Source organism: Carex rostrata, chromosome 2 (genome assembly GCF_964058835.1).
Source record: "Carex rostrata chromosome 2, lpCarRost1.2, whole genome shotgun sequence".
Lineage (NCBI taxonomy): Eukaryota > Viridiplantae > Streptophyta > Magnoliopsida > Poales > Cyperaceae > Carex > Carex rostrata.
The window spans coordinates 5,257,613-5,280,759 of record NC_135919.1 but is presented as its reverse complement, the minus strand read 5'-3'; the positions used below and the strand labels follow the sequence as shown (position 1 = coordinate 5,280,759).

General features: G+C 32.2%; 2 protein-coding genes and 1 pseudogene across 3 annotated transcripts; all 3 read right to left on the bottom strand.

Moving 5' to 3' along the window:
- Positions 1–16: 16 nt before the first annotated feature.
- On the bottom strand, positions 17–772 carry LOC144567422 (NDR1/HIN1-like protein 6 pseudogene; annotated as a pseudogene).
- Positions 773–11,895: 11,123 nt separating this feature from the next.
- LOC144549090 (uncharacterized) lies at positions 11,896–17,602 on the bottom strand. Its single transcript, XM_078297840.1, has 10 exons — positions 17,342–17,602; positions 16,353–16,587; positions 16,076–16,162; positions 15,613–15,782; positions 14,904–15,040; positions 14,474–14,654; positions 13,583–14,153; positions 13,097–13,209; positions 12,691–12,934; positions 11,896–12,332 (listed from the first exon to the last, which is right to left on the bottom strand). The coding sequence occupies exons 1-10, from the start codon at positions 17,470–17,472 to the stop codon at positions 12,111–12,113; spliced, it is 2,091 nt and encodes a 696-aa protein (XP_078153966.1). The 5' UTR covers positions 17,473–17,602; the 3' UTR covers positions 11,896–12,110.
- A 2,521-nt stretch (positions 17,603–20,123) lies between these two features.
- LOC144549077 (putative pectate lyase 17) lies at positions 20,124–21,449 on the bottom strand. 2 transcript variants are annotated; one of them, XM_078297831.1, is made up of 4 exons: positions 21,108–21,449; positions 20,655–21,010; positions 20,438–20,573; positions 20,124–20,339 (listed from the first exon to the last, which is right to left on the bottom strand). In XM_078297831.1, exons 1-4 carry the CDS (start codon positions 21,447–21,449, stop codon positions 20,127–20,129), a joined length of 1,047 nt encoding a protein of 348 aa, XP_078153957.1. In that variant the 3' UTR covers positions 20,124–20,126. The 2 variants fall into 2 exon arrangements, 1 of the variants encoding a protein (XP_078153957.1); XR_013509567.1 differs by lacking the exons at positions 20,124–20,339; positions 21,108–21,449 and having other exon boundaries at positions 20,428–20,567; positions 20,655–20,793.
- Positions 21,450–23,147: the final 1,698 nt, after the last annotated feature.

The following is a 23,147-nucleotide window of genomic DNA, read 5'->3' as shown; positions in this document are numbered from 1 at the left end:
GTCGACGCGATTCGATTTAGAGCTTCAACTTGAAGTTGCAACTGCTCGACCGGAACTTGAATTGCGAGCTTGAACTCGAATTGCCCGAACTCGAAATATCCAGCGTAAGTTTGCAGTTAACCTTACCAGTCATCTTGAAAAGTTTCAGAGCACCAAATTTCACCTTAACTGGTACCTTTCCCTTAACTATTATCGGAATCGAGCCGCTTGAAAGCTGTGATTGTATACCCGATATGAGCTCATTTGTTAACTGAGGCTGGCCACTTAGCAACAAATGAATCACAGTTGTGTTCTTGTGGCCTTGATAAAACACGGGAAAAGTGCCGTTACATAGTTGCGTCGTGTTGTACCAGGCAGTGATGTCGCTCCCGTCTAGATAATATATCCCGATTCTTTTGTTAGTGTTTCGTGCTGTTACTCTTATGTTGAAACTCGCATTAGCCGTCAGATTATTGTCAAGAGATAAAGTATTGACTGTTAAATAGTCGACTGAGTAATGCGGGATTTTTGGTCGAAAAACGAGGTACAAGATACCGACTATAGCAGCTATAACAACAATGAAAATTATTATTGAGAGCAAAGTCCAGCACAAGCATCTGCACCAGCGGCTTCGCTTTTTTCGCGGGTTTGTTGGTGGCGGCACTGGCTCTGAATCAGGTGCCGTGTAAAGCGGTAATGTGTCGATTTGCGGGGCTCTCTTCGACCTGCTAGCAAGATTTTCGGCCGCCACAGGAGCCGATGAAGCTTCCGGATAAACCTTCTGATATTCCATGGTGATAATTTGATCAATACAAAAATATGGGTGGGGAAGAAGGGAGGTGTTTGATGTGAGAAGAGGTTTGCAAATTAATTTGTTTGAATATATATATATATATATATGGTTTATGATGAAGGTTCTAAGGCTGCTGAGTTTTGTTTAGACACGTTTAATACAAAAAGTAAAGAAATCTATCCATGACGATTTCAAATTCTTGACTTTAATTTGTTGATGTGTGAATGAAAAGAGGCATCGTTTGAATATTTCTAGAAATTAGAAAAATGTGGAGAAACTCGGTTGTGTTTTGAGAAGGTTGATTAATTAATTAGTCTTTGCACTGATATCATACATTGGTTCTAGTCTTGTTGTCTTTATCTAGAAGGGTAAAGATTGGCTTCATGCAGAGCACCAACCATATTCAGCGCTTTAGATTCTATAGTTAATGCGTTGTATGAAGCAAAAACTGTTTTGTTAAAATATCTACCCGGTTTATTGAAAGCGTTGAATTCATCCCGTTTAGACTGCCTGACCTGAAAAAGTATTTTTGTTTTTTTTTTCTGTTGATTGATTTTGTTTAAATTCAATAATTTTATTGTTTATTTTTTTAGTAAAATAAAATATACTGCTACCAAACCACACGTGGTAGAACAGTGAACTTTTTAAAACCCAAAACGAACCTAGAAATAGAGTGGAGGTTCAAATGTATTTATTTTTTGTTTTTATAATGTCTTTATTTTTAAAAATTTTATAACTTAAAATATAAAATTTAAGTGTCATAATAAAATGATTAAATATAATTTATAATGTTTTAATTTTATTTTAATCATCATCAAGAACAATATATCAAAATATATTAATGTGAATAATTTTTGGACGTAAATTTTTCAACTTATCAATTCATACAAAAACAAAACCAGAAAGTAATAATTTGTATGTCATGTAGAAAAAATAATATAGATTACATATAATAGATTTATTTTAACACATAAATTAAAATAATAAATAAAGGCATTTTAACTTTCCTAAAAAGTAAATACTATTTTCTTCATTTTTTTTAAGAGAGGCCGAAATAAATAGCTGACCGTTAATATGCATTAAGATTCGTGAAGATCAGACCTCAATTGAGATGTAAGGTTCAGATCCAGCCATCCAGGCAAGGGTAGGTACATAATGTACGGTACTTTGAGGAGAGATGAGAAAGAAAAAGTGATTTTCTCCTTGAAAATTTCTTGCATGCGCGGTTTGTCTTCACATAAATCACATGCCTTGTTTGACCAATTTTTAGTAAGAGATAACAATCAAATTAAATGTTGGCGGCTTCCCAGGGCCAGGAGAATGTTTATACACAATTAATTATCTCCTATGATGAAAAATAAGTAAACGCCTGTTGCTATTGCAGTCGCTAGCAGAGATATCTTTTTTGGTAAGTTAAAGGTGTAACGGTGAAAGAACTAATTTTTATTTGTTTGTGAGAATTTCATATATAACACTCAAAAACTGTAAAATTACGTATTTGTCATTCAAATTTCTATAATTACGTATTTACCATCAGTAAACGCCTGTTGTTGTTGCTTCACGAATTTCCAACAAAACCTCCACTGATATGTATATATAAGTTATTAGATTTTTATATGGTAAATACGTAATATAAAAATTTGGATGGTAAATACGTAATTTCACCATTTTTAGTGGTATATATGAAATAATTATCTCTTTTTTTTTACTTGTTATAGGAAACTTGTAAGTGTTGGTTTATTTGCTTGTTATAAGAGGCTTGCAAGTAACTGCAATTGATATTTGCGTACTTAAAAAGTTGTTAAATCGATGATATTTACTTATATATTGTGCATTTATTTGCATCAGATAAATAATCATGGTGGATAAAATATAATAGGTTAATTCAGTTTTCATGGTTTAGATAGAGTTAAAATTAAATTTAGATAAAACATGTATTAAATTTGGGTCAATTTAAATTTAATTGACTGATCATAATAAAATTAATAAAATTTCACCATTGATTTTTTAAAATTATTTGATAGATAAATATCTTTCAAATTAACACAAATTTAATACAAACTGTTGGATTAATTAAATAATACGCCCCGTTATGGGAAACCCGAATCCAAAACCTGACCCGTTATGAAAATGTGCTTATCCATAATGAAGAGATGCATTGGTTTTTATATAAACCCAATCCCTCTCTCTCTCTCTGTTACTTAACAGAAATAATAATAAAAAAAAACGTGTGAATAGTAACAGCCAAAATTAGAGAGAAAAGATAGAGAGCACCAAGAATCACTCTATTAAGGATTGAAGGTTTTAGGTCGTGGAAAACGCAGGGCTTCCGGCTTCGGCTTGTGATTCCTTGCAGAACCAGTGATACTGCTACGCTCGCAAGATCCGCTTCCGCACGAAGATTAACGGAGTATTTTGTAAGTTATATCCGTTAATTAACACAAACGCTAGTTAAAAAATTAGAAAAAGCAAGCATTTTATAATACTAGTGTTGCTCTCTTTCATGCCTTGCAAGTTTAAGCTTTAATTGCAGAGAGATTATTGGCTCCAAGTTTGATTGCTTGATGTCAGACTTATCAATTATGTGTGGTACAATCAAATGTAATGGTTGCTTATACCGTTATATTGTATTCCGTGTGTTTGTTTTATTATAAAATGTGATTATATTATATCCTAATTCAAGTCTAGAGAATTTTCCTCCATGGAAAAAGGTTTTTGATATTTTTAATTAGAAAAAAGAATTTGGTCTTTTGAAAAAAAAAAATCCCTATGAATTGTATACTATAAAGGCATCAAACTAAATTCAGTCTGATGTCAAGTAAGAACCATCCAACTTGTATCAAGTTTTGTGCAAAATAATATTAAATTCTTGTTAATCAAGTATGCACGAATTTTAATACAGATCGAACATCTTCTACTGAACATCAGACCATACAAACTTTTAATATGAAAAAGTTTTAATGTCCATACAAACTTTTAAAATAACTAATTTTCCTATCAAAACATTATAATATCTAATATTCTCATAAAAAAACATAACATTATTTATTCTATCCTCTTAATTTATTTAACTTTCTATTTAGTTATTTTAAAAATCGAAGTGAAATTCAAATTTTTTCTATCAAAAGTCAAAACATCATAACATCCAATGTGAAGTTGAATAGTACTTTAGTCTTTAATTCAATCTAGAAATTAAAATTGGTAGCTTTAATTTGACCGAAAAGTAATTAATTGAGCTTCTGTTCTTCTTTTTTGGAAATAAATATGTTGTTATTCACACGGAATTCTACATAAGAAAAATAAAAATGGAGACAAATTCTCTACAAATTTCAATGCAATTTAACGAAGGTAACAAAATATCCACCTCTTGTAATAGATGTCTACTAATTCAAATTTCCTCAATTCAGGTGCCATTCCATTTCATGCCAAGGCCGTGAAATCTTGAGTCCGTGTCACCTCAGGTACCTAAGGTACAATTTATAAAGATGGACGGTCCAGATTAATTTCAGTTAGACTAGACTCAATCTGAAGCCACATGAGTCCAGTTGAGATTGTAGGAGACATGCTTCGAGATTCGTGCCACATGAAAAAAACAGTTCAGATTTATAACTAGCACCTCAGGTACTTGGACGTGAGATCCGGTGAAGTAACCCAACTTTTGGGTTTTGGATCCGGACCGTCCGATTCTAATCCGTGATAATCCATCTGAAGTTGAGCGCACACATCCCAAGTAACGAATTCGAATTCCGAAATGATCTCAAGCAACAGATTCGAATCAGACGGTTCTGATCCAAAATCTAAAAGTTGAGTTACTTTAGGGGATCTGGACTCAGGTACCTGGGGTGATACGGATTCTGAAATTTGTTTGATTGCTTTTGGTACCATTGATGACATGACATCAATACACAACAAATCACTAAAGTCAAAGGTGGAGCTCTAAAAGCTATAAAAAGCAAGGTTGACTAGTCCATGTGAATTGCCAGGAAATAAATCTGCTGTTATTTTGAAAGAATAACACTATAACAGGACCTGTTATTCCGATTCTAATTATTCTCATTTTTTATGCGCAAAATTTAACAAAAAAAAATTCATGCACGAATCTCAACCAATATCAACACCTGAGATCGGAATAGTAGGTTTATGTTATTCCTCAAGAATTAATCGCTTTAATAAATAAAAAAAGGATAGAAGAAATAATGTTAAATTTTTGTGGAGATATTAGATATTACAAAGTTTTGAATTTATTCACAGACAAATTGATTATTTTAAAAGTTTGTATGGACACACTAGAAATTCTCCAAATTAATTTAGAGTATGCTTAAAATTTATTACTTTCTGTCAGAACAGAGGAAGATAAAAGAAAGTATCGAACATTAAATGAAAAATACATAATAAACCGAAATATATTTATAAAAAAAATATCATACAAATTTGTTGAAGATTTTTCTTTCTCAAAAAGAAAACAAGAGATATTTAGGGTACGTTTGGATGAAACAAATAATATTTATTGGAAGAATTTAAGAAGATTTTTTCTCCAACCATGAAATTTTTATTAAACTATTAAACTAGAAGAAGAAAAAGAACACTTCATCAGTGATGTCAGAGGAATTCAAACAAATTTTTGTTGAATTCTTTACCGCAAATTTGGTCAATTTTCTGATTATGTGGGTCCCACGGGCAGACGTAATTAGTTTCTTCTTCTTCCTTCAGGCCTTCACATCAGACGGAAATGGAGAAAAACACCAAATGATCCATTTTTTTTTTCTATTTTAATAACGAAGGAAAGATGAAAATCTGAGATGCGCACAAATATTTCTTACCTCAATCAGAAATTCAGACCGTTATGGCGCCATCAATTTTTTTTGCTGAAGAAACAAATAAAAATAAAATATTTAAAGAGTAATGTTTCTAGAATGTAGTTCTTTAATACCTACTTCAGCACCAAACTCCTTTTGGTGATTTTTTATTTAATTTATTATTGTTGTTGTTATTATTATTATTATTATTTTTTTTTTTTTTATTATTATTATTATTATTATTATTATTATTATTATTATTATTATTTTACTACTATGGAAAATTATGTCTTCGGCTCCTAAGATGCATCTCTTGGTAAACATTAAAAAGATTTTTTGATTTTTTTTTTATGATTTATACCTTTTTATATGTTGTGAATTATTCGGATTGGTTACATATTAAAATTGTTTGAGATGAAAGGCGCACAAAGAGACACGTGTGAATAACAATAGGCACCATATTGTTAATTAATATTTTCAATATAGATCAACATATTTTATTTTGAAAAAAGAGGAAATTTCTACATTAAAATTGATAAAATAGAACAAAAAAAAAATTCAAATGTTAGCCTAGACTTGAAATATTAATGGAATGTGTGGTTCAAATTATATACATGTCAAGATCTTTTTTTTCTTATTTGTGAGCACACGCTACATATCCAATGCGGTGTCAATGCCTTTTTTTTCTTGCCATGAACGTGTCAAATGAACTCAAAGCTTGTAAAGTTTTTTGTTATTTTTCCACACTGACTTTATTAGCGTTTAGACTTTAGAGAGTACGCTATATAAATTAAAAAATACATATGAATATATTAATCGACTCAGATAAAATATCAATTGGTATTATATAAAAGGAGGTTATTTATCAACCGTTGCAAATTTTAAGTAAATCCATGAAGGATAAATTTTAGATCATGGTTTATTAATTTTTTATCCTAATAATTAATTTTTTTTAGAATTTATTTAATTGGATTAAATAAATGAGGAGGAATTAATTAATTTAGCAAATTATTTGTTGCATCATGCATGAGATGTACAAAGGCTATTAATTAATTAAATGGAGCACAAATTGAATTGGGAATTTGGGCCTATAGCCCATGAGAGTTTCGGCCATATAGTGGGAGTGACAAACTTGTAATTTGATCAAGGTTTGAATGAGTTGTGACTTGTGATATATTTACTGGCTAGAAAAAAAATGTTAAATAGAACTATGATTCAATGTAGTGGTTTAATACTCGGGCCGGGCCGGACGGACCGGGCATCCTCAGGTTTTTTTCCCAAAAACCGTGCCCTGCCCGTCCTATACCCTTGCCCGCAGTACCCGCGGGGGGCAGGGCGGTCCGGGTAGGGACCGGTCCGGTCCGGTTTTTTTTTTCTGTTTTTTTTTTTTTTTTTTTTTTACGGTGTCGTACGAATATTAATACGTGTTTATAATTCGACTTTTAAAATCTGAATAGACATAATGGTTCAATATCAAATAGTGTAAATATATATACATAAAATTATCAAGTCACATCTTTATAATTTCTAAATAAATAAAATTTGTAACTTATATATAAAAATTATTCGTGCGGAAATTTGTATATTTATTCGGCTAAGTACAAATGTATTTATTTATTTCTTTACACGAGTCATTTTATTTTATTTTCAAATTCTCCTTCTAATTATATAGTTTCATAATTAATTTATATCTCGAAATTTTTAGTTTACATTTTAAATTGATAATATATTTTCTAAACGTTCATTTTATTTTAATAGGTTAAATCAATTACTAATTATTTTAAAACAATGTTGCTTAAATCAACTACTTTAAATTGCATAAATTTAATTAATATATGTATAATATAATATATGTATATATAATATATTTACATATAATTATATATAACTTAGGTTTTTGTACAATATATTAAGTGTTTTAAAATTTGATATACATATACATATACATATACATATACAGAGTTAGGCTGGGGTGCTATGGATAGCATAGTGGCCTCTATGCTACGGCTCAATATTCGAGTTTTCAAAATCCAAACGGTCGATCCGAACCGTTCATCTTATTCTCCATATTAATATCTGCTTGGAGACCAAATTTTACATTTTTCTGAATTTTTTTACTATTTATTAAGTATTTTACAAAATTATTGATCCAACGGTGGCTGCACAAAACAGTAAAACCGTTGGATTAGCGATTTTCAAAGTGGCTTAATAAATAGTAAAAAAATTCATAAAATTATAAAATTTGGTCTCCAATCAGATATTAATATGGAGAATAAGATGAACGGTTCGGATCGACTGTTTGGATTTTGAAAACTCGAATATTGAGCCGTAGCATAGAGGCCACTATGCTATCCATAGCACCCCAGCCTAACTCTACATATACATATACAATATATATAATGTAGCCATGTAGGGGTTGGAGGGAAATTTTTTTGAATTTTGAATTTTTTTTTTTTTTAAAAAAGGTACACGGGTATAGGGGTACAGGCACGAGCACGGGTTCAAGGCGGTCCGGGTATACTCGGGTTTTTGCCCCAAAACCGGCGTCCGGCCCGTTTTATACCCGTACCCGCCATACCCGTTTACCCGTCTATACCCGGGCACGGGTACGGATACCTTGGGCAACGGGCACAGACGGGCAGGGTAAGGGCTGCCCGGATCGGGTATAATTAAACCACTAATTCAATGGACCACTATTTTTGGTGATTTACAATATGCCCCCCTTAATGTTGCATGTGAGTCACATCATTTGTTCAAGTCATGCTTTTTGCACTGTAAAATCATGCATTTGAAGTTTGATATCTAATAAATAGTTAATTTATTGTAAAATAAGTAAACTTATGTCGAAATCATCTGTAACAAAGATATGAGTGTATAATCACTTACAATTTTTAATGCCATGAGAACTAATTAAAGTATCAATTATTATATTTTGCATCAATGGATATGATATTTGACTGTGTGATGATGGAGAAAAGTGAAAATTATTTAAATAATAATATTTTGATATACTTGCAAAGTTGCAAGTTTAGAAAATAAGGTTTGAATGTCAACAATTCTTTAATTTGTGATTTGAATTTATTTATATCTAGATTTTGCTCTTTATTGTGACCTAGTCTGAGTTTGTGCCATATTTTGTTAGTGCTTGGTTATTAATTTGATCTTTAGAATTTGACTACTATAAGACACTAATCAGTTATAGTCTATATTATGTTGCTAAATATGAATGTTGTGCAAAAGAGATATATAAATAATAAATCAATTAATTATTGTTAGGATTTATTTAATTGGATTAAATAAATGGTGGAAATAAATTAGGAGAAATTAATTAATTAATAACAAATCTATGGTGTGATGTGCTCACCAAGAAAGTTTAGTAAACATAACTCAAAAAATATGTCAGATTAATTTCAAACGACGAATCCAAATTGTTGAAACTTGAAAACCATATATTTCATGAGTGATGTCCGTATATGTAAAATTTTAAAATTTATTTAGTACAAAATAAAGTGGTAAAAAAATGAATTCATTTAATGCATTCATTTGTTATAATTTTTTAACCAAGTGGTTAAAATTTCTATTCGTGTGTAATCTCGGAAATAAATATGATGTTATTCCAAAGGGATCATGTTACTTCGATCCCATTCGTTGACCTTTATCGGGTAAAATAACTTTTTACATTGAAATCCATGAATGAAATTTTTTGAACGATTGTCATTCGAATTACATGATAAATTTATATCCGTGTAACGATTGTCCTGTGATCTCTTTGGAATATAATAACAGCAGATTTATATCCGTGTAACCTCTGTGTTACAGGATAAATTTATATATATTTTTTTTACACAAGTATACGACTAATAATTAATCTCAGTGTATTTTTACACTTGTGTAATTGGGCTTTTTCCTCTTTTCAAAATATATAGCCATTAAATTTAATTAAGTACCAAAAAACACTAATATTGAAAATATGAAAAGAAAAAGTCGTATTAAAATGTTTTGGAGCTGCAGATTAGCTGTGTGGTCTTCATTAAATGGAGCTGCGGATTGGCTCTGCAGTCTGAGTAAAATTTGAATTCCTCCATAACAGAGGTGTTTTGGTTTTCTTTCTTTTTTCGATTATGGTATTAAAACAAATTTCGGGGATATTACCAACAACACATACACGGAGACAGAAAGGAAAAGTAAAACACAGTTAAAAAAAAAAAAAAAAACCGCTCGCCTGTTCTCTTTGATATGGTCATTGCTATACTTTAATTTTATAATTTCGAGGATAATAAAAAAAATATTATTTTTGCATTTAATAGTTGGAATATAATCTAAATATTATATAAACCGTACATATAAAAATAATAAACTTTAATAAAAGTTTTACTGTACTATCAAATAATAGTGACTTTAAATTTTCAACCAACATAAACCATGAATGCATCAAACCTATCGAGAGTTGACATCTAACTCAAAAATTTGAGTTTGACCGTAAACAATTCGGATCGTCAGGACTAAGTACGAATTTTAAAGCAGTCAGTTCAGAGTGATACTGTACCGTAAATTTCCAAATTGATCCAAATTGAATTAATTGGCCCGATTTTGACCAACTTAAATTTAATTTGATTTACTCCATGTTAAAAAATATACCCACGGATATTTTTTTGGAAATTACTTTTTTTTTTTTTTGATGAAGGACATTACTTTTTTGAAGTCATTAATTAGTTACCATCATTAAAACAATGTATATTTTTATGGTAATATAAACAATATCTAGTGTTTTTTTGGTTATTTTAATTTTCAATTTTTTTTTATTGTTGATTTAAAACCTAAGAATTAAGCTCTCCTCGTACAATAGCATATACATAAATAATTAAATATAAATATGATCACCATTTATTTGTAAGGACACTAAAGGATAAATTATGGAATTATGGACATATTCTTAGTAAAAATTGTTGGATTTATTACCAATCTCGTTGGATTTAATGCCAACATTGAGCATATATGTAATCTAATTATGCATTATTTACTGTCATATATGATTGTCAATTAAAGTGATCAAATAAGGTAATAGACAATTAATATATTCATTAGGATGTGGTCCATAAATGTGCAGAACAATTTAGGCAAAGATCAAATCATTGATGGACTGATTCTGAAATTTGCAATTAAGGAAACCGATTCTCTAGCTGCTGCACGGATTTTGATGCAGTTGCACGCTTTTTGATGCACGTTTTTTAAAGTTGGCATGTGGCCAGAAAATCGATTTAGGGTTAGGGTTTGGCAATATGTCGATTCTACATCTCTATATATAAGGATTGGTCTCCAAGGCACAAGGTAACCAAGAAAAGCACAGAAACTGAACATATGTTTTTCTCTTAAGAAAAATACAGTTCTGTGTGCTTTTTTTTTTTTTTTCACCATCAAAGAATAGAGAAGAGAAATCCATTAGGAAAATTTGGAGAGGATTTCTCAAGGGCCACACCTTGCTGTCTTGGAAGACTTATTCCTCGACCCGACATCAAAAGGCGAGAAAGACTTCTTGCCATTGAAGACTTGTCTTGTGCTCACGGAGACGACTTGCTCTACAAGACTTTAGTTATTCCATGACAAACGACATGGAATCAGGTATTATGTTCCGCACTTATGATTTATGTTTTGGATCTCTTTGGCATATGACAGTCCTTAGGTTAAGGTGGGAAACTGTTTCTCCTTCTCCAGGGTGTAAGTATTTGACACCTAGATGAGATGTAATTGTTTGATCTCTAGATAAGGCATAATTGTTTGGCCTTTTATGATTCCCCAACAAAAATAAGTAGTCGAACCATTTTTGACAAGCTTTTATATTAATAGAAGCAAATTGTGAGCAATAATAAAAGTAAAGGAAGATCATATTAACAAGAGGAGGGTTCAAATGCCTCCATTTTTTGTGCCTCCATCATGCCTCCATTTTTAAAAACTTAAATAACTCAAAATTTAAAACTCAAACGTCAAAATAAAACCGTTAGATGTAATCTATGTTATTTTCTCTATGTGCCCATAAAAAATTATCACATTTTGATTTTGCTTTTATATGAATCAATAAGTTGAAAAATCAACGTCTAGAAATTATTCATATTTGTATACATTTTTACAAGCTCAAGATGACAATCAAAACAAAGTTGAAATGCCATAATTTTTTACATGTGCATAGATAAAATGATATAGTTCATATCCAACGGTTTTATTTTGAATTTTAAGATTTAAATTTTGAGTTATTAAAGTTTTTAAAAATGGAGGCATGATGAAGGTACAAAAAATGGAGGCATTTGAACCCTCCTCTATTAACAATTACTTTTTCTTCAATAAGAATTTAATTTACAGAAATTTACCATTGCCAAAAAAATATTTACCCATAAGCACATGAGTATATTTTTGCTTTATTTACCCTTTCTTGTTTCTACTTTCAATTCACATTGTATAGCAATTATATGATTAATTAATGCAATTACAAGGAAAAGTAAAACTCTATGCCCAAGAAAAAAAAATTGATATTGCTTCAATCACAATTTTTATCTTCTGCTATCCTGACGCTTCATGAGCTGTACCGGTGCAGCTGGTATCCGGCCCCACCATTCCCTCAACCTCCGTACCAACTTCTCGCTGCTCTCTCTCCTTAGTGGCATTTTTCTCGTGTATTCCTCAAGTAGAATCAATAGCAGTATATCCTTGAATGGTAACAGCACGAACAAAACTGCCACTACAACTAGCGTAATTGCGACCTTGTTCGTCGTCTGAACAAGCAAATTCAGTAAAATTCATTACTGTAACATAATTACTATGAACAAGCAACTGGTACAGTTTTTCTTTTTGAAAGCTTGGTAGAGGCTACAACTGGTACAGTCAAGCACCGGTCATTGTGTTTATGTGTGTGTTAGTGATAGTGAGTGGTGTGTGGTTTATTAGTGCACTGCCTATTAGTAGTGGCCATGTTGGCCAGGTATTGGTCCATGCAACCTGCTACTGGTACCAGAGATGAAGCCACACTTTTAGGGGTCAATTATTTAAAATTTTCATGCTGATTATGGGGGTCAACTTTATAGTACCCATAGCATTTTATTTCAAATTATATAGAAAATAATGTATACAAACCTGTGGAAATGCAGCAAATAAAATGGCTCTGAGTTTGAGAAGAGTTATGTTTCCCTCCTGGATACCCATTTCAAGCTTAGAAATAGTCTCTTGCAAAGTCAAGAGCTGCTCGACAGTGCTCTTGTGTCGTGGAGGTGACACCTGGAACGCTTCTATTGGCTGTCCTTTTCGGTGGTGTTTATTCCACAGCATGAAAACCGCGCAAAAGAGGAATATAAAAGGAATTACAAACCTTAACCAACCCCTGCAAAAAATAAATTATGCTGTAAATAACAAATTTAAAGGGAAATATCAAATATAGGCATTGCATGATGTTCAAAATAAGTTGACAATCCTCATTTCTCCCTTTTCATGAAACACGTGAGATTTGAAAGGGTACAACTGTACAAGGAAAAAAATTCATTACCTATTGATAAGGAACAGAAATAAAAAGAGAAACACATGAGATTTGAACGGATCTTCCCACTCGACTAAAGACAGCATAAGCTCCCCAATTTGCATCAAAGGAAACAGCAATTCCTGCACCAGAGAGAGTAGAGAGAGAGAGGGATATATATATATATATATATAATTAGTGAAGAGATACAGATCAACGGGAGTAATCATCGGTATTGATACCCAATGCAAACATGGATAATCACAAAATTTACCAAATAATCTAGCAAAATACATAATATTACCTGGCCTTTTTCATATTATCAACTATTTTTGGTGCAAATTATATATTTGACAATAAAATTAAACTTTTTGGTGTTTATCTAACATAATACTTATATATTTTACGTTTCAGGCTCCCAATCAAAATTTTCTAGTTCCACCCCTAGTTAATATTTTATTTGCAAAAACAAGAAAAATATTAAAATGTATTTGCAAAACTATGCTAAAAACATACCTTCAGTACTGCTACATTGGTATCTATATCCTCCATCTTAACCTGTTCAAGCGTGGCACGAGCAGCCTCAGCCCTGCCGGAGTAAGAAGCAGACCTCCTCACTGCTAGCTCCAATGAACTAGGTCCACCATCAATATTTAAACCATAAAAACTGAACTCCACATCCTTATCTGACAAACCAAACCCAAGTCTCTGAATCGCACAAATAGCAGGAGGGAAGGGGCCTGAACCCAGACCCGGTTGTGGTTTTGATTCGGATCCAGTAAACAATGTCTCCAGGTGATTGTACAAAGCATCCAATATTTTATCACCCTTTGGGAGCTTTTCAGCCAAATAAAAGGAAAGAGTGGATTTAACTTGGGAAGGCATTATGTGAAACCCCTCTTTTAAAGCACGATATCGAAACACTCCGAGTGTGGCCTGAGAGAGTATCTCGGCTTTTTTGAGACCTGATAGATTGAATTTGCGTATGAATTTGTGTGCGTGAAGAATTTCTTTTATGATGGCAAACCAGTAGTCTCGGCGTGTTTGGCCTTTGAATTGTGGAAACTCGATGAATACTGGTTCAGCCCTGTTTATGTAAATAAAAAGGTATTTGATGATTGAAGTACAATTACTTGAACTAATCTGGATTTACGTAAAGTTTCATAGAGTCGCATATGGCCAAAATTGTAACTTCAACGAATAAATATATAAACCCATATTAAATCCTAGTTTTTCATTTAAGATATGCATAATGCATACAAAAGAAGAATTGCAAAAATACAACACAAGAAGTCTGGATCGGTACAAATTGAAGTGTTATTAAAATGTGAGGGATCGACGGAGAAATTTTGAGGTAGTAAAATATGTACATTAATTTGTATAAAAAATCAGAATTCCAAGACTTACAAGAAGCTCGACTTATACATGACGGCCTTGTCAAAGAGGCGTGCACCCCATGGTCCAGTACACTCACGCTTCACAACTTGCTTTAGATCCTTTTCCAAATCATAACACATAGGTTTTCCATAAGAGAAACCAACACCTAATGGCTCAAAATATATTGCCCGGTTGGTAAGTGTCAACCGTCCTGAAATTTAACATTACTCCACAGATGAATTTTTTTTTTTTTTTTCAAGTCACGGAAAAGAAATTTCGTACTAAATTTGTGAAAGCACCAAGTATAAACTGTTCCTTAAGTATTGTTCTCTTTTAACCAAAAAAAATTCCACCCTCTTCTTGTATCTTTTTCTTATTGCTTCATTCGCATGATACTTGGTGGAGTTTTAGCTACGTTTTATCAAAACAAAATTACCAAAAATGAGAAATGGATTTTAACCGGGCCGAGTAGAAGTGCCGATATGTTGAAAAACAGAGTTAGTTGCTGAAACACCGTCAACATCTAATATTATCTCTCCTTTGGAAAGATTAAGTGATGCTGCATGAGGCGCTGTAGTTTTTACTGCCTTCACCACCCTGTACAAATTAAAAAAAAATTGGCCTTGTAAGTTTGTGCTTAATTCCAAAATGTGAAATTTATTGGTTTATTTATAAAAGAGATGTCATATTTATAGAGTAGAACTAGGGTGTTCTTAAGCTCACCAAAGTGTTTGGTGAGCTTGACTCCAAAACCCGTCAAATCGGTTTCAAATGACGAATCTGAACCGTTGGAACCCGTCTATTTTATGTGTGATGCGTCTACATGTGAAATTTTTTAACTTTCGAATTAGTTTAGTATAAAGTCAATTGGTCAAAATTAGAAGGTTAATAAATTAATTTTAGTGCATTCATTTTTTGAACATGTTTTGACCGCTTGACTTTATACTAAACTAATTCGAAAGTTTAAAAATTTCACATGTAGACGCATCACACATAAAATAGACGGGTTCCAACGGTTCAGATTCGTCATTTGAAACCGATTTGACGGGTTTTGGAGTCAAGCTCACCAAACACTTTGGTGAGCTTGAGAACACCCTAGTTCTACTCATATTTATATGATGGTCATATAATATAAGCTTCTTTAAGAAAGTTAGAGGGAAATTCCATACTTGTCTAGGTATTTGATGTACTTGTCATATATGAGAAAATGGAGACGACCACCACAATAGCTTGTCAGTGACTCAAATAAATTATTTATTGTGATTGGATCTGCTAAAATGGGGCAAGCGGGCGCAATTCTGGCAAAAGCTTCTGATGAAACAGTCTGCTTTCCATCGACCTAAACAAAAGAATACAAATCTGTAGAGATCAAACTCTTGTTCTACCATGATATGAAATATTTAATCACCACATCACCTCCAGTTCTTAGTTTAATATTTTAACTTTTCTGTGGTTTCTCTGTGAATTATGTTTATCAATTTATGATCCAATGCTTAAAAATCTGTTGGATATGACTATCGTATGCAACAAGGAATATTTAGAAACGTGGCCTTGCATTCAAAATTGCCGAAACAAATCATTAAGTAAAGAAAGAAAGAGTGAGGAACGGAGAGAAGGTGGTGATTTTATAACCTGAATCGCATTTTTGGTAGCACTCGAAATGAATAACGAGTCTGCCTCTTCCTCCTCAACTTCTCTCTTAATGTTATCATTTCTTTCCTGTTGTGGAAAATGCACAAAATACCCTCAGAATGAAACAAATTATAAAATCAATTGTAGAAGAGGGGCATTTTTCTTAAAAATGTTAAAAAGTTGGACAATTTATAAAATTTCCCTTTTTATTTATTGATCCTAAAGAAACTATATATCGGAATAAAAAAAAAGACACTAATGTTTTAAAAAAATTGACCTTGTTCGAGGAGTCAGCCTCGGCATTGGGGGTTTCCCAAGCAAGCATTATATCATAAGTCAGAATACGAAATTCCTTTTCCGACAAGTAGTCGATGCGTTTGGTCTCCTCATGTAAAGCCTTGTAGGAGGAGTATACAAGAAGATTTCTCGCATATTTCTCAGGCTCGTTTGCATTGTCAGGCAACTCAATTTCAAATAGTTGCACCAGCTTCTCTGTTTGCATTCCTAGAATCCTGTAATGTAATAAAAAAATAATTAGAATAGACAAAGGGAATTTTGCACTTGCCGCGGTACCATTTTGGTATTTGAATAAAAACCCAACATTAGTGGGATATTCCCTATATATTTTAGAACATAAGTCAAATACATTGTCCTAAAATGGGAATGTTGCACTTGATGCCGTATCATTTCGGTATTTGCATAAAAACCCAACATTAGTGGAATATTCCCTAAATTTCTTAGAACATAAGTCAAATACATTGTCCTTTAATTTTTTAGGCCTACCCTTTGAAATTTTTAGACTGAAGTTGAAAAGAATTCCCTAAATTATAACAAGTCCAGAACTACAATTATATGATGCCTAAATAAAGTTTAAAACTTAATAAGAATTAAAGAAACTATATAGACGCCTTGTTAATTTGAGGTTTCCTGAGGGAAGAATTGCATGAAACTTAACAGGTTTTCTCGAATTTACCCATCATTTTTGCTATTGAAAAAAAAAAAAAACACTGTTCTCAGAAAGACTAAAAACTAGTGTTGTAAATAACGGTATGTGGTTATCAGACAGACAGGGTACCGCCAAGCGATTAGTCGGGAATAATCGGCTATAATCGGAAATAATTGGCCGATTTATCTGGAAAATCCATGACGGTTTGATTAACATCAACGACTAATTGGCTGATAAATCGGCCTAAACAGATGTTTTTTACAACACTGCTAAAATCCAAGAACAATCAAGAAAGGAAGAGACAATAAGGAAATGGAAACCTGGCGCATCGATGAACAACAGAGGTGGCAATGGAGGAAAGGCCAGAGATGGGTTCGCAAGCCGCTTCAGCCTCCATTTCTCTCCCTTTCGTCCCCACTATAAAACCAAAGAGGCCGTCAAAGAACCCCATTTTCAATCCGACCAACCATTATTCAATTCAACCGAATTTCACGAATTTGGTGCTCGATTTTTGCCCCTTTGCAAGATTCCTCTGTTCGGTTTTGTTTTCCTTTAGTTTTGTGCCTATTTTTGCGTTTCTTTTCGTTGGGGTTTAACGGTCAGCGAGACAACAGGCGATCATTTATTTACCAGCGAGCGAGCGCCATCGTTCGGGTCGGGTTCATGTCGGGTAACGAGTTCTAAACGGATCCGCCCCAAAATTAGCCTTGCTAATTTTTTTTTGTATACAGTTTCATTCTTGTTTTTTTTGTTAAATATGTAATCTGAACCATAGTAACAATATATATGAATAATTCGTGTTTTATTTGTTTTTTTGATGTTTCTGGACCGAAATCTGAATAAAACTAAAAAAAACGTATAATATATTTTATTCGTGAATAAAACGCAAATAAAATGTGATTCATGAATTATTCGTGAAAAAAACGTGATTTTTTTTTTAATTTTTTTAATTTAAAAAAAATGGATTTTTTTTTGCTTTCTTGTTATATCGAATTATTTCCGAATTATACCCGAATCACAAATTTTAGACTACACTAAACTGAACCCGAACTATTCGTTTTTCATTATAATGTGAGAACTAGTTCGATAAATAAATTAAAAAAAAGGTAATTCTAGCGTACAATCAAGTTTCAAAGTACATAATGTTTTAAAAACTCATTTCAATTATATATCAAATTGAGTATATTTTACATTAAAAAAGTTTGTATTGCAATTTCATTAAATAGTCTAGAATCCTTGATCTCCAAAATGTTTAATCTCATCACATAAATATAACGCTCAACTCATATTCAAATACGGTCACATTCAATCTAGAATTGTTTCCATTTTCTAAAAAATAAACTAACATAAATACTTTTTTTTTCTAAAAAAAAAGTAGAGAAATTTAGATATATATACCCATCAAAACTTCATCAATTAGATATTTACCCATCAAAACTTCAAAATTAATTATTTCTCCATCTCAACTCACTCAATTTATAAATATCCTCATTTCTTAATTCAATCAATTAAAAAAAAACAAATCAATATTAACTAAAAAGTAAAATGGCAATTCTACCCCTTTCCTTCTCCCTCTTCCCCTGCACCCCCATTCCGTATCCAATTTTCTTTCCCTACACCACATATTGTACTGCTTGAATAAGAATTGAAGGAAATAAAATAGACATAAATCAGAACTAAAAGTTGTAGTTCAGGAGATATATACTATTGACTAAATTCATGCTGTTCTTATTCTCGAATATATTGAAAAATCAGAGAATGAGACACAGAGTTGCATATTGATATTTTTTCTCATCTCTCCCATTGTTACTCTCATCAATTCCATCTCAATTGTTCTAATTATCTCGAATTAGTGTTTAATTGATGACTAGTTCAAGCTTAGATATATGCCCATCATATCATACAGTTTCATCGAGCATGAAATTTGGGAATTTTTTGTTTAGAAATCAGATAATATATAGAGAAGCAGGCATTAGGAAAATGCTAAATGGGGAGAAATTTGATATTGATTCATATGTGTTATAAGTTATTTTGCTTGCTTGATTATTTGAATCTTCAAAATTCTGATAGTAATTGTTTCTTCTCCAAACATTACTTTCTATTTAAAAAATGAAATACATAATGTTTACATGCACCAAAACTTAATCAAAGATTTAAAAAAAATGAGATCTGGCGGTGTCACATATTCCACTAGGCAATTCCATACTTATCTCTTGCAGTTCAACTTCTTAGTTCTAATTTATGTTCCATTTTTTTTTTCTTTTGTTCTTCTTCAAGCTATACGATATGTGGGGTAGAGGAAGAAAACTGGACACAAAAGGGAGGTGCAAGAGAAGAGGGAGAAGGAAAGGGGTAGAATTGTCATTTTATTTTCTTATTAATATTGATTTGTGTTTTTAATTGATTGAATTAAAAAATGGGGATATTTATAAATTTAGTGAGTTAAGATGGGGAAATAACTAATTTTAAAGTTTTGATGGATAAATATCTAATTGATGAAGTTATGATGGGTATATATCTAAATTTCTCAAAAAAGTAAAACATTGTAAAGTTTATATTTTAACCATGAAATACATGATAAAACATGATTTATCAGAAAAATTAAATTTACACTGAAATTGTCCTATTAAAAAATAATTAAACTTCACACATATACTTAATATATCAATTTGTAGATAAAAATAATTGTGAGTGTGAATGTATTTTTTTTTTCTCAAAAAATCTTCGTTTCTAAGATAGAGATTCGTGCTTGGTTATATTGAACTATTTAAAATTTCTAAGATAAAAATGAAAAACAAATTCTTTAACTTTAAATATTCATAAATAGTTTATTTTATTCGGAAATCTTGTCTTTAAAATAATATATATTTTTAATCACTAAATCAATCGGCCTTAACTCTAGCAACCCACAAAACACCATTCAATTCTACTCGCAACCATTTTTTTTTAAGTAGCAGGGGAAATGCCTACTAAAATTTTATTAAACAAAGAAAAATATGTACAAGGCTCTTAACAAATTTTACCTAAAAAAATCCAGTGTCCATAAACTAAACATAAAAAAATAAATTACACTGAACTATACATCATCCTTCCATTATTGACACTTTAGCATCTGCTTCGAGCAGAGCAGATAATTGCACCTGCATTCCTTGTTAAAGCTCTGACTCTAGTGACACTTTCTGCTCTGAAGCTCTGCTCTCTGCTGTAACGAGGCCGGATCCATCTTCCCGATTGCTTGAAACTTGCGCCATTTACGAACGCATCGCCGACCGATCGCCAATTCCATGAATTACCGGCACCGGAAATTCGTGATGTTACCTGCAAAAACCACCAGTGTTAAACCCTCTTGCTAATTATAAGATCAATATAAGGAGACTAATTGTTGTGACCCAAATTAATAAATTTGAATTTTGAACCTTTTTATTGGTGGAACTTGAAGCAACAAATAGATTGGACTGGCTTTTGACACTGGGACCCATGCTTCCACCAATGGCATAATCTATCCATCCATCATAGAAATTGTTTACAATATGAGCATATCCATGCCTTATTCTGCATAAGATATCATCATTTAATTTATATTTTCATTACTATGTTTAATACTCAATTTTTGATATGAAAAAAGAATGTCACCTGGGCATCCTTTGCTTGCAGTTAGGCCCGAACCGGTTGAATGCGAGTGTGACCCGCATTTTTCTGTCGCGTACGTAGCCGTCATCATGTCCGAGTAACATTACCTTGTCATGATCTCGGAACCAGTTGTTAGAGATGGTTATCGCAGTTGAGCCACGTGTCACATCTAGGAGGCCATCCATGCTGTTGTACAGTGTGTTGTGGTCAATCCACACCTTGGATGCGCTCACAAGCCGAATCGCATCCCCGTCTGCACCCCCGATTTGCTCTACTCTGCCACCTGGGGTCACTACCGGACCGTCTGGTTGAGCTCGACAGTTGTGAATTTGGAGACCATGGATGATTACATTGCTTACCTTAATTAAATAAATGAAATATTTAGTTTTATTTATGAATATGCTAAAATTTTTGTATATATTTACATGGAACACACTAAAAATGCAAAGAACATACCCTTTGAAGAACAATACCAGAGCCATAAGCAATTTGCACATTTGCGCCACGACCATCGATCGTAGTAAAACTCTTGACAAAAAGCGGTCTTTTGAGCGTGATTACCATGTCTTTTCGAAAAGTTATCCAAACTTTTCCTTGAAGCAGTGTAGCACCATACCTGAGCGTACCGGGCCACGGACGTACCGGGTCATCACGTGGATCCGTTACCGAGTAGAATCTGACATCAGCACCTCGGTTGCCTCTCATTTTTCCAGCAAAGCCGACTGAGCAAACTGCCAGTCGTTGCCTGTTGGTTGCCCAGTTCGGATGACGACGCCAGCATCGGTCGATTATGTTCATGCTAGAAACATTTGTGAGGAGTAATAAGAGAGCGAGGAGAGAAAATGTAAGCTTGGAGTTCATGGTAGAATTCATCTTTGGAGATGGATAGCTTAACTAGTATGTGAGCTCTTGTATTTAATTATACATTGAGTGTATATATATATGAGTTATGGGGGAAGCATTTGTTAGAGGAGTTTGCTGGAAATAGAGACACGGGGTTTGGTAGAGGTTAATTTGTAGTTTGCACTTGAGAAATGAGTGTAACTAAAATTACTGATAAAAAAAAAAAAACTAAAATTTGCCTTTTTAAGGAGCTATTTCCACGGTGCTGCTTTAATTTTATTCCTTTTCCTTCCTATTTTTTTGGGGGGCAACTGGGTCTGGGGGAATTTAACATTTGTCCGTGCAATTTAAACACATCATGTATTTAATATCACAGGATATAAACAATTCTATTTTTTTTTATCTCATTTATAATTTTTTATCGCATTATTGTAGAAGGTATAAATTATTAATTAAATGAAATAGTAAAATATTGCATAAATTGTCATAAATTATTAATTAATAAATAAATAAATGTTAAATAAATTAATTTTGTCATAATTTTATTATATATTTTATTAATTACTTTATATGATAATGGGTACGGGATAGTTTATCCACATCCTTACTTAATAAGCTAACATAATTTTTTTTACTCATATTTTTATCCGATAAATTAATGAGAAAAGATCCTTACCCATACCCGTTTTATCAAATACGGAACAAATCAGATAAACAGTTAAAAAAATATCATTAACACCCGTAAGCAAGAATGCTCTACAAGTTTGAAACAATGTATCACAATGCTGCATTGATTAGGCACCTCCCAAGGTATTACGAGTTAAAACTAAATTATAAAATCACGACAACATCAACAAAATGTGTTCTAAATATATAATAGCATTATGTTACTCATATCGTTTTACGAATTATGATAATATATTATGAATGTAGTTTGTACTTTTTTTTCTTTCCAAAACTCAATAATATAAAATCAGTACGAACCACCTAATACATAATCAATAAAAGTGAGAAAAACAAAACCATGCGTAATGTAAGAAATGAAGTATTTAATGTTACAAATCCGATTAAGTTGACTAAAATTACTAAAAGAAAGCTTGATTTTTTTTTTACTGGAAGAAATGATTGCTTAAAATTTTTGTTGTTATATTTATCGAATTTGAAAAATTAAACATTCTCTTAGAGATTTTATTAAAAATCTTGAAATGAAAATAAAGAAAGTGTATTCTAAAAATAAAATTATAGAATAATTTATTTTAGAATTCCAGTTAGTCCGGAGTCATTGAATGCACCATCAAGTTTAGTTATGTATATACCGTGTCCACCAAACATTTAGGACCCACTTATCAGAAGGTATAACGGCGCACCATCTGGAATACCTTGTGTAAAGAGGAAAATCAGGCTCTAAACAGAAAATTTGGAAAATATCCACCCAGGTACCGTAAAAGATTTCCCTCACTTTACGGTTTGTGATTAAATCCCAGAAGCCTTGAGATTCGGGCTAGCGCAGGAGGCGGCATTAATGGGCTTTGAGATTGGTTTCGTCTGGAAAGAACGGTCTAGATATACTAATTCTAAAAGATTCTCTATTACAGTACCGGGGAGCATCTGAATTGGAAATATTCAGTCATGTCAGAGAATACGGACTCATTT